The following is a 12,924-nucleotide window of genomic DNA, read 5'->3' as shown; positions in this document are numbered from 1 at the left end:
TATTGGTTTTTCATAGTCGTGATGTTTCCCATCACAGTTCGGTACAGGCAGAACCACGTCTCCTTGCAGCAGATCATTTGTGTGTGTGACGGAGGGATTCCTGCCGCTGTTTTGACACCTTTACACATTTTATAAGCTCTTCACGAATCCTCAGCTGGTCAAAATACCACCATATGTAGGCTACACATACAATGAGCACATTTAGCCCAGCACACAGAATTGTTTTGGATGTTCTGTAAGTTCTTGTCCCTTTAGGTTCGGTATCTTTTGGTTCAGTGATAAAAAATGCCAATCTGAACACTAAGCAGACCAGGACTAAATGTTTTTTTCTGTTTTTTCTTTTTTTCTTTCTTTTTTGGTCCGGACCACACGAACCAAGTAAGCCGAAGTACAAGTGTGAACACACCCTTAGATTCATGGTTTATTTTGAGATTGCATGTTTGTTTGTTTGTTTATTTGTTTTGTTGTTGTTTTTTCTGTATTAATTTTATTTGTGCAGGTCGTAAAACGTCTTTGAATTTAAAAAACTCTGCAGATACCCTGATTAAACTTTAAAAACTGCAAATAGTCCTGTCCAACACAGACAGGAATGATACTGCAAGTCATGCGGTTTAAGAAAAGCTGTACTATCACTGTGATTTTCGTCTGGTGAGTGATAAAATGGGTGAAAAGTTCCCAAAGCCTTTCATTGGTGGAATGACCTGAGATATATCTAGAGACCAGCATATCAAAGGGTCTTAGGGACTCTTTTGGCTTGGGTCAGAAACAAACCACCAACCACCCAGATACCCTAGCAACCGCATAGAACATCTTAGCAATGCATAGCAACAGCATGACAACCACCCACAGCTCGTTCACCAGCACTCTACTTCACCCTATTCTAAAGTTTGCATTTCTTAGAAGTCTGCAGTCTTTAACATCTGAACCCCTTTCATTGAGAATGGCATCTGGTGTATGTGTACAATGTGTTGTGCATTTCCTCTCTTCCCCCAACCTGTTTACATGCCGCCAATTCTTCTGCTGACTCTCCAAATGGATCGGTATGCGCCGACCCAATCAGCTTGTTGTGGATTTGTTTAATTTTAGCCCATTAGCATAATTAAGGGCTTATGGGGAAATGTGGTAATTGCATTTTTGGTGAAGAGGACATGTTTTGGTAATGGCTCATTAGGCATGGGTGCATCGGCAGATGTTTAACGACCCATTGACAGGAGCTCGCTTAAGGCCGCACTGTTGCAGCGAAATGCTTCCAAGACTCCTCTTTTTTGATTACAGAGGTCACTTTAATTTCTCACCATTTTGGTAATAGTCCACTTAATTGTTGTTAATTATTTGGAATGAAGTCTTTATGGTCTTTCTGCGCTGCTTCTGTTTTGTTTAGTGACGGTGAATGCTGGAGACTGTGAATGATGCCATGTATGAAAAATCATTTTTATCACGTCATGTGTGCAATACTTTTTGTCATTTATATTTGTATATATATTGTTTAGTGTTGTCAAAATTAGCGTGTTAACGCAATTTTAACATAATTTTTAAAAATGTTTCAATTTAACACGTTAAAAATATTTAACACAATTAACGCAGCATCCATTTTTCTGTCATAATTTGGCTAGCGTTGCATTATATGATCATGCTCTTATTCACGCAAATGCTTTTAAAGTGCCACAAGACAAACAAGAACGTGCAGTCTGTGAATGTCATGCCTGTGTGACAAGCACGGCTCGCACAGAAAGACACGCACCAGTATCGAGTTCTCTTTCACGCTTGAACAAACAATAACACAGAATTATACCAAAATGGCCATTTTGTCAAGTATCCTCATAAGAGCAGTCTTAAATGAGTTAAATAATGTCTTAAATTAACTTAAAGAGTTGTGAGAAAATGAGATAAGCCTCAGATCCGTGTCATGTTCGGCAGCAGCTCTTAAAGTGACAGCAGCCTAATAAACCAGCTGCTGTGATGTCTGTCATTAATGTTAATCAGAGAACAAAACGTAACAGACAAAAATCATCAGTACCAGTATTAGTATCAGTGATACTGACCTTCATTCATAAAAAGATGCCATTAAACAAATATTTAAAATATACTGTCTTTAAGTTGTTGTTTTTTAAGTTGAGAAACTGTGAAAAATTACAATATAACAATATTAAAAACTGTCTTTAATCACGATTAATTAGTTAATTTGTTTTAATCGATTGACAGCACTATTGTTGTTTTTTGTCAAAACCTGAACTGTAGATTTACAGTCAATTTAAAACTACAGTTCAATTTAGACATTTGGAGTTGTTTCAAAACCAATTTACTACCAAAACAGCATCTAGGAACCAATTATAGAACCAATTAGGAAGAAACAATATTTTGGCCAGATGATATTTGGAAATGTTGAGATTATTTGAAGATTATTTCCACTGCTCGATACCCATGCCCACTTGGCGATTAACAGAAGTTGTCATTCCGCCTGTCTGTTCCAAAATCTATTTAGTGAAGTTTGAATAGCTATTGAATTAATTTAGATTTAACAGTAGGTTACCAGCTCTCTAGACATCTGTATCAGCATTGACCCATACCTGTCAAGTACTAGAAACAATTTATACTGGTTATATTTTTAACTTCTCCTTCCTGAACTTAAAAGACTTTACAGGTTTGACAGCTGATAGTACCACATCTCTGAACCCATTGCTATGATGTACATATTTCCACATATTTACAGCATTAAACATTTATTGCAATAGGTTACTGGTGCTTCAACATTAGAACTACATATTAACCAGACTCTCAGCACCCATGTATTTCATGTTCCTTGCCAAAAATGAGCTTCTGAAAAATGCATTTCCTTCAAATGTATGTATATTTTTATGTAAAATGAAAATCTGTCCAATTTTCTGGCTAAAGTCAATTTGTTTAAATGATTGAAACATAATGAACCCAATTTCTCCAGCTCATTTGACTTCAGATTGAAAATTCCCAAAATAATTTCAGGAGTTGTTATGTACTAAAATAAATGTAGTCTTTTTCTTTCTGGAATTATTGTTGATTACTAAGAAAACATGCATGTTTGTGAGGTTGAGTCATACTTTGTTTTTCTAAGAATTTGTTTTTCTGTATTTATTCAAGATGTTTGCGCTGTACAAATGATTATCTGTGTTTGTTTTTCTCCGACGTGAAGCCCTTGTGAGTTATATGACTAATGTTTACAATTTTTGTGTCAGATTTATTGATGCATTTTGCCTCTGGTTGGTCATAGCTTCGTCACTTGGGAAACGATGAAGTGCACATTGTGTGGTCGGAGCACACGCGGGATTACAGACGAGGAATCATTCCCACCGACTTCGGAGATGTCCTCATCATCATCTACCCGATGAAAAACCACATGTTCTTTGTTCAGATCATGAAAAAAACCCAGGTACGTCCCCCATCGTGAAAATAATGACATTACGTTACATTATAAACCACAACCGTCCACCATAACTTACCAGATTTTCATATATTACGTGAAATGCCTCTCCAGAGGCGTCTTAAGATCTTCGTCAGGATGTGCGATGTTTCGTTGATTGTCAGGATATGTGGATTGTGGCTGGATGGTATCTCTTCCTGTCTGTTCTCTGAAAGCACTAATGCTCAGAGTCCATTACTGCACTGTCGGCATGCCACTCTCATCGCGGTCAAGCTGCCTTTCATCTTCCTCCTCCCGCGTCTGCCACTAGATCCCCAGAGAAACCAAGCGTACATCATTTGTAATTTCTCGTAAACACGTCACCTCTGTGAGTCTTGACTGCTGTGTGTTGAGTGGCCTGGATGCTGTCAGATGTATGGTTCCTGCACCATGTCACCGGCTGCAATTAGTGAAATTCCCTCAGCTGTGTCACTGTTATCTGCTGTTCCACTCAAATATCTCTCATGTCTTCCACTCGATAAATGCAAGCCTTGGTAAATGGAAGTACTGCCTTATCCATCGACTAGATTCAGCTGTCCAATGCATAGATTTTTTCCTGTCTCTTTGTGGCGTACCCTTTGCATGCAACATCGTGCTCAGACCATGTAAATTGATTTAATGTTTAAAACATAGTGTTTCTTCATTTTTTACTCTCTCTTGACCAGGTTCCTTTCTTTGGGCCTCTGTTCGACGGGGCGATAGTGACTGGAACGCTGTTGCCGAGTCTGGTGCGGGCCACGTGCATCAATGCAAGCAGGGCCGTGAAGTCTCGGCTGCCACTCTACCAGAGTTTGTATCCTTTCACCTTTATGGTTTGTGATGCAGTGAACTGTCAGTGATTTTGGTGCTAACTTAGTACCTGTATGGAAAACACACTCTGAGTGTGTCTCATTCCCTATAGTTCCTAATCATTATATCGTGAACATGACTTCCACTAAATATCGGGACACTGCAACGCCATTATGAGGTTACACATTAAAGGGTTAGTTAACCCAAAAATGAAAATGACCCCATGATTTACTCACCCTCAAGCCATCCTAGGAGTATATGACTTTCTTCTTTCAGACAAACACAATCAGAGTTATATTAAAAATATCCTGGCTCGTTTAAGCTGTATAATGGGAGTGATTGGAGTTTTTGAAGTCCAAAAAGTTTATTTAAAACTTTTTAAAGTAAAATAACGAGCTTCTGGAGCGACAGCCACACGCATTCAACGTATGTCCAAAAAGCGTTAAACATAGTACACAATGACATGACAGCCTTTATTAACCCCCCAGAGCTGCGTAGAGTACGCTTTATGATCAATGGATATACTTTTTTGGACTTAAAAACTCATCCTCCAATCACTCTCATTAAAACTGGGGGCTCGTCCGGGATCCATTTGAAATCCTTGAAAATAAGAAACCCAAGATGGCCGATACACAAATGAGACCTTTCGCCATTTTCCGGTAAGTAAATATTGTGTGTAGCCGATGCTTGCTGGTGTTTATGGTGTACTCTGGGAATTTTTAGGGAGCAAATGTTTCATTGCACTTGAATGATTTTGACAATGAGATGGCCCTAGAAATGCCTGGGTAGTGCATATTTACTACAGAGCTAGGGAGCAGATTGAAACAGACCTATCTAATTATTACAAATCAATGACCAACTTGAGGCTGAAATGTGGAAGACTTACACATCAAGTTTGCATTAACTGTTGTGCTTATACTATTGTTAAATGTATATTTTTTATGTTTCATAACTTTTTATCTGCATGTAGAACTTCTTCTCTACTCCCACCGATTGAGCATCTTGCTTATAAAAACAGTGTAAGCAGCCATTACCAGTTCGAAAGTGTTTGGCAAGAAGTGAAGTAATGTAATCCATCAAGTTGTGTAGTTGTAAATAATAAATCAACACTCATGGAACATGGGAAAATATAAAGTCAGTTGGCAATTATCATAAAATGAACCTTAAAGGAACGCTGACATAAACAGAGGTCATTACTTTGTGATAATAATCAGCTGACTGCAAATTATCCCATTTATTACAAGACTTCTTACCAAAAAATAAAATATGGTCACAAAATATTGATTTGAGGGGATATAATTTTGATATGTGAGAAGAAAGAGAGTTATGCAACTAGGACAGCTACACTACCATTCAAAAGTTTGGGGTCTTCTGTGTCACGTGATCCTTCAGAAATCATTCTAATATGCTGATTTGCTGCTCAAGAAATATTTTCTGATTATTATCAGTATTGAAAACAGTAGTTCTGCTTGATATTTTTGTGGAAACCATGATACATGTTTTTTGTTTGTTTGTTTGTTTTTTGTTGTTTTTTTCAGGACTCTTTGAGTAGAAAGTTCAAAAGAGTAGCATTTATTTATTATAGAGACAGGATGGTAGTGCATGTAGGATATCAGTTGCCTGGCTTCATCGATTTTTGACCAATCAGGTATTCCCATAGCACTGTGTGATAAGTTTGTATAACACCTGTAGCGCTACTGAGAATAGATCATACTGCAAATAGATATCGCTGTATCATGCGTGATTTTTAATTCTGCTCTTTCCTTTCTGGAATGATATTGCGTCAGTATGATCATTATTGTGTGTGGGTGTGTGTGTGACTGTTAATTGTCTCTTGTGAATAGGGTGTGAAAGGCCATTAAGGATATTCTGCTTTCACAGCTTCCTGCAATGACTTGATCTGTCTCTATGAATAATTGATCTGCTTTTGGGTGCTGCTTCTTCACCACTGTCTCTTATCTGTCCGTCACAAGAACATCTGCTCAACAGTCACCTCTTACATTCACACATAAGTGCATTCTCTCTCTCACTTGTGTCTGTGTGTGTCTTTCTGTCTCTGTTTTTCTTTACATTGCTCATCTCATCTCTTTGTCCAAGTTCACAACACAAGCCCAATTCCAGTTTTCTGATCAAGTAATATTTTTTTGTTGTTGTTGCTGGTATGAGGTTGTGTCCCATGTCAGACATTGGACATCGGTGCTCCTACACTGACCCACATACATAAAACAACAGTGATTAATTATGAAGGTGAAGAGGCGTGGGCAAAATCTTCAGGTTAACAATTTTCTATATACATTGATCTTAACATTATTGAAATGTTGTGCTTTTGTCATTTTTATTCAGTTTTTTATATGTATATTTCTAAATAGCTTTAATTTATTTTTTGTTTTAGTTTTATTTCAGTTCGTAATTTTAGTACTTCAACTTTTCTTTCAGTTAGATTCCAAGGCAACATTTCAAATTTTTCTAGGTTTCAACTAATTTTATTTTATTTCAGATTTTTGAAACTGACAAAAATACATATTTTTTAATAATTTTAATTTTAGTTAACAATAACAGCACTGAGACCTCTCTAATAATTTTGTTTGCTTAAACCCTGCCCCTTTCTTAAAATTGACTGCAAGTTCACATTCAGATCTGCCTCACACATCTCAAAATCTAATATCAATAACCAATGGATAGAACCAAGTCTTGCCTTACATTTTTTCTTGAGCAATGCATGTGTATTACAATATGAAAAAAAGATATGTCGCTACTTCCATTTCATGAAGCTTAACCAATTAAAACGAATAGTGGGACCTCAACATTAATGCTTTTACTGACGCTATTGTTTTTGAGAACTTCAGGATTCACACTGAAGTCACATTATAAAAAATTTGATACATATATGATTCATTTCTATGTATGAAAGCGGCCCAGATCAAAATGGTCAGATTGAGTGTTAGATTTACCGTTTACACTGTCATTCAGAAACAGATCTGCATCAAATGTGAGAGGGGAAAATAACAATCTGATTTGATCCACATTCAACAGTAGTGTGAACATGGTCTCGGTTCCGTCCTCCCCCTTCTCTCTCTTACAGTCTGTTGCTCCCGGTCAGAACAATGACCTTGCCTCTCGGTCTGAAAGATGTCTGTTTTTGTGCGGAGATGAAATCTTCTCTGGAGTTTTCTGCTTCACAATGGGTCGGGGTCCCTGCAATCTTCCTGCTTGTTGTGCTTGGTGCTCCAACGTAATTAGTTGAATATTTCTTCAAAGAGAGTACTCATACTCCCTGCGCAGGCTGATAAAAGCAGGTGTCTCACTCTGGCCATGCCACAGAGATGGAGGGGCCTCCAGCGGGCTACACCATCACTCAGCTCTAATTGGATGGGTTTTGGTGAAATGACCACCAGCGCTTGGCATGGGGCACTGCAATCCACCCCTGTGCCCTGCGCTGTCCCACACCCCTGCGCTCTATTGTCCGTGTTTGTGTATGCAGGTGAGTGTTCGGAGCTAATCTATGGATCTCTGTCCCGCCCGACTCTGGGATTATGCTTTTCCAAAGGGCTTAGCTTGAATGGAGAGTCCTCACTCCTGCTGACACCTTTCACGTAGCGCATAATGCGTCGTGATTATTGATTCATCAGCTGCTGCGAGTTTGAAGTGGGCCATGCTGAAGCCCTGTGCAGGGAAACTTAGGATATATTACAAGATCAATAAATGAAGAAAATTCATCTTCAGCTGATACAAGAGGCTTTTGTTCCTTCATGTTCTCATTCTTGTTGACATTCTTTGTATTGCTTAGGAACATAATGGGCTTTTTTAAAGGTATTGTTCACCCAAAAATGAAAATTGAATCACTATTTACCCACTCTGGTGTTGTTCTAATGCAGTATGACCTTCTTTCTTTTTGACATCACAGAAGGATACATTTTTTAAATTGTCCTGCTTAAGCTCATCCATATATTAGGTAAAGTCAAATCACCTTTATTTATATAATGCTTTATACAATACAGATTGTTTCAAAGCAGCCTCACAGTAATAAACAGGAAAATAACAGAATCAATGATGCAAACATCATCAAATATGAGGCAAATTCAAATTATGCTGTAAAACAGCTCTAAAAGACAATAGTGTCATTATTCAGCTCAAGTCATTTCAGTGTTGATTCAGTTCAGTTCAATAACTGTAAAATTCCTCAATTATGAAAAGTTCGATTCAGTTATAAGCCGCTCTACCGAAGACAATAGTGTCATTATTCAGCTTGAGTCAGTTCAATTTTGAATCATTTCAGTTCATCAATAAGAAAGCGCATGTTGCAACATTTGTCAATTATGAAATGAATTTGATTGATTTGATTCAACAGAAGACAACAGTGTCATTATTAAGCTCAGTTCAGTTCTACATAAGCAGTGAGTAGTGACAAACTTCTAGCTTTGACAAAAAAGATGCAAAAATTTGACTTGCAGGTGTTCTGCATATACTAGGGTTTGATGAAATACAAACTGAAATTCTATTTATCAAAAATTGTCATGAAGCTTGATGTTGCTGTAGCTTATGACCATTTTTGTTAGTTGGTGAACCTTAACAGCCCCATCAGTTCAACTCCCTGATAAGTTAATCGCCCTCTCAACTCTTTTCTCTGCATTTGGGAATAACAAACAGTTTGGCATTTCTTGTTGGCAGTTGGTGGGCAGGATGACCCAAAAAACATATTGTACGTGACTTTTTGGTGCTACCTCTGCAAACGCATTGGTGCATATTGAGTCAAGGCCTGTGCACATTAACACAAATGTTGGCGTGAAAATTCGGTCTGATTTTAACAGACCAATGCATAAAAATGGCAGACAGGCTGAATGCAGATTCACTCTTTGACAGTAGATGGCACTTTTAGAAAAACAGAAATGCCCTGGTTACTCAGGGAATCCAAGCATTACTTCATTTTTCATTTCTGACACTCACTTGTCATGGAGAAGAAAGTAAGTCCAACATTATTTACATGTTTTCAAACAGCTGTTCCGATTTTTGTATTAGCTATGGTGTTTATCAAATAACACCAAAGTACAAAGACAAAAGAGCTGTTCTGGATTCTTCCTCTGTTGTCGCTTAGCAAAATACTCTGTTTGTGAGCAAGTCATGGTTTTATGTAACAGCAGTGGCTCTGGACATGTGACCAGAAGCACAAATCCTATTGGTCGTCCAGTTTTATTTGCTGTACGATGGAAAAGAGATTAAAACAGCTCTATTTACAGAACGGCTAAATATTTACCGCACCGCATTTGTCTTCAGATGCTGTATGGTGATGGTTTGTGCATTATCCTTGTTTCGCTTCCTTGATATGCAACCACAATGTCCTTTTGCAATACAGGACTAAGACTGCTGAAATCTCTCCACTCTCCACTGTCTATCAGCTGTCCATGGGAATGGCATCCCGTATCATTATTGAGTTATTTAGAGTTGAAAAATGGGCAGCTGGTCTAACACTTTCACAACTGAGCCCTTTCTTGGCCTAAGGTCAGTGTGTCATACACTGTCTCTTCACTTTCTCTCTCTTATTCTCTGCATGAAGCCGAGGTGCTTTAATCCATATGGGTTTGCGATGGCAGTCCAGTGGCCTTTAAGAGGTGAGGCAGAGATTCACTGACCTTCAGTCTCTTTGCTGCCTCCCCTGCTGAACAAGAATCGATGGAGTTAGCCTGCTTACTCCCTCTCTCCTCCTGGCTCAGATCCATCTCTAGGCACCAATCAATAGCCATAATCTGTTCCTACCCACCGTCAGTCATGCGAGATTCAGCTTTTAGCACCCGTGATGGTTGGAGGATATTTGAGGGTAAGTTGGGGATGTGGTCTCATAGAAGCCATAATACAAGTACCAGCAATTTAGGATGAGGATTATGAATGTGATCATTTGGATGTCATTGTGGTCATCCCTTTATATTAGATCTGACAGTGTTCATAGTAGCTTCTTGTAGAAGCACAAGATCCACACCTTATTTTGAAATCACTTGTCAGGGTTGAGTCAGCTGTGATGAAATGGTTTACATCCTTTCTTGATGTAGAGTCTGACTTCTGACTGCCATCACTTTGCAGATTATTCTGGCTAAGAACCAACTAGATAAACTGGAACAGACCATCCTGCTAACATCTCTGTTATTACATTAATACATGATGTTGTGGGACATGCACATTTGAAATTAATGATACCACAATAATAGACCAACATAGTATAGTAGTAGATAACAGCATTCAAATAATGGTGCAGCAGTTTCTACAAATGTTTGTATTAAAACACTGAAGAAGTTCTGTTGAAAATGAGAGTGTAGACCAAAAGTAAATAGTATCAAAGAAATATAAAATATTAACATATTAAAAAAACCTTTATGTTGTGTCTCTGAGTCAGTGTTATTTTAGTATATTTGAGATACTATTATAGTTTTTATCAATATTTTGTATATTTAGTTTTTATTTTTATATTAAAGTTTCAGTAATTTTATTGTTTTTGTCATTTTGTCATTTTTATTAGTTATTGCTTCTTAATAGATATATAGATAGATAGTTAGTTAGTTAGTCGTGAATGGTGGCCAACCCATTGGAAGTAGGGGTATAACTGTACATGTGTTCGTCCCCAACCATACGGTATGGACGTCACGGTTCGGTTCATGCAGTTAGACGATGAATACAGTCAGTCACAGGCGATCCACACTCCAATCCAGAAGGGGGCGCGCATGTTAATACAATGCAGTTTGCTAACCACCACAACAGGAAAAAGAGCAGAAGAAGAACAGAGCATACATGAATGACTTGACCGCTTGAAAACAAAGTCCACTAGGTAGTGCGCACGCGTCAAATGCGTCTTTCTGCGCTCACGAAAACGGAGCAGAACACAGAAAATTAAGTATAGGAGGGTTGGGCTTAAGCTTTGAATGTTTAAATATAGTTTAAATGGAGCAAACTGTAACACTCCTAATGCATAAGTTTTATTTTTCATTATTCTATTTATTTTGTACTTTTATAACATGAGATGCTTTTCAGTTTATTAGCTGATTGTGACCAAATACCTTTTGTTTTTTTATCAGCCTTATGCAAGAGAGCATTCTGTTTACTGCTTAACACACTAAAGGAGGCTGTACTCTACCAACTAGGGGACTAAATGCCGCTAGGTGGAACAAAGTGTGATTTGTAGTACTGTCTGTTCAAAATAAATGAAACCTAGCATTGTGGATTTGTTCCTTTGTCCGGTAATACTTTAGTTTACGGTCCAATTCTATGAACTAGTTGCTTATTAGCATGCATATTACATTTTGCATCCTTGCGCAAGAGAATGTTTCTGGCCTTTCTGGGAAGATTCCCTTTTGATGTAAGCATCTTTGAGAGGAGAACTGGGTGACTATGTCTCAGCGGAGAGCAGTTCAGGGTCTCTAATCCCGTTTTCACTTTCCTTTCTCCACCCCCATGTTTTTCCCCCCTCCCCAGTCTGCTTTCCTGGGTCTCTCAACTTGCCAGCTGTTACTGGAGGTCCTGACAAAGTCCAGTGTGTTCAGATCACTGAGTTACACCAACTCACTCACCCACCCATCTCTTTCTCTCCTTTTCTTCTCCTTCATGCCTGCACAAATTCATAGACACAGTCTATGGACTATGTTATCTCTGCTATTTCTGTAGTATATCTAAAATGAAATATAAGGAACATTTTATGCCACAATGCAATGCACTCAGCTTTCCGTTTCCACTTTGAAGCATGATTTCTTGACTTATTATTTGAGACTGCCAAATGTTGAAATGTCTTTTTTCAGTGTTACAGCACTTTCTTCTATTACAGATTATTAGTTATTTGTGGAGCTCATCTTTTTACATTTGTTGATTGTCACCATTCTTCAGGTTTATATCAAGTGTTGAGGTCAGTGTAGACCCCTTTCTCAACAATTTTTACAGTGTGTCACAATAGTGTAGAATACTACCGTGTGAAATAATACCTACTGTTTCACTTGATATTTTTCAAGCACAGTACAGTAAGTTAATATTTTATTCTGAACATAGCCTCTGTAACACACACACATACACAATCAAGGGGGGCTCCCATCCACAGGCCTGTCAAGCCCAGCCATGAGTGGAAAGTCAGTTTTGCCCATATGGCATATGGCGTCTCGCTGCTGCCTCTTTATATGAAATACTCAAGTATTCTCCCACCCACCCTCTCTCTCTCTAACACTGAATGACTCATAGCATTACTCTTCTCTGGCTCTCTCTACCCCTCCTGCTGCTTGTGATGCCTGGAACAAAGAATAGTGACACACACATGCGCGCACACACAAATGCCCGTGGGGGATTTCTCTTATGGTAAACCCAGGACTTAAACACAGGTCAGTAAACAACTCAGTGAGAGAATAAAAAAAGAAAAAACAGGTGGCAAATGTAAAAGGTGTGTGTATGGATCTCATGTACTTCATGTTTATCCATCCTGCCTGGGCTCTCTTTTCTGCACATCATCATCATGCTCGGAATCCTCAATAGCTTTTTTAATCAAATTTCCGCAGGGAGCAGGAAGACTCCCGGGTCATCGAGTCATGTCTAATTCGATATGAGTACAGCATGCTACTGGGTCAAACTTCTTCATACTTTATCAACATGAAATGAAATACACACTTGATGATATTCTCTTTTTTCTTTTGTTTTGCCGCTCCGACCACAATTTTTTACGCATTAAATATTCATTTTTTCTG

General features: G+C 38.3%; 1 protein-coding gene across 6 annotated transcripts in view; it reads left to right on the top strand.

Moving 5' to 3' along the window:
• Positions 1–12,924, top strand: part of ralgapa2 (Ral GTPase activating protein catalytic subunit alpha 2) — a 174,705-nt gene that overhangs the window by 127,157 nt on the left and 34,624 nt on the right. For all 6 annotated transcript variants that reach the window (XM_051869184.1, XM_051869180.1, XM_051869182.1 and 3 more), the window contains 2 exons: positions 3,245–3,403; positions 4,099–4,226. In XM_051869184.1, coding sequence (XP_051725144.1) covers positions 3,245–3,403; positions 4,099–4,226 — 287 coding nt within the window. The remainder of the gene's footprint in view (positions 1–3,244; positions 3,404–4,098; positions 4,227–12,924) is intronic.

The sequence above is a fragment of the Ctenopharyngodon idella genome, chromosome 17 (assembly GCF_019924925.1).
Source record: "Ctenopharyngodon idella isolate HZGC_01 chromosome 17, HZGC01, whole genome shotgun sequence".
Classification (NCBI taxonomy): Eukaryota; Metazoa; Chordata; class Actinopteri; order Cypriniformes; family Xenocyprididae; genus Ctenopharyngodon; species Ctenopharyngodon idella.
The sequence above is the reverse complement of the archived record's forward strand: the minus strand, read 5'-3'. Positions and strand labels throughout refer to the sequence as shown.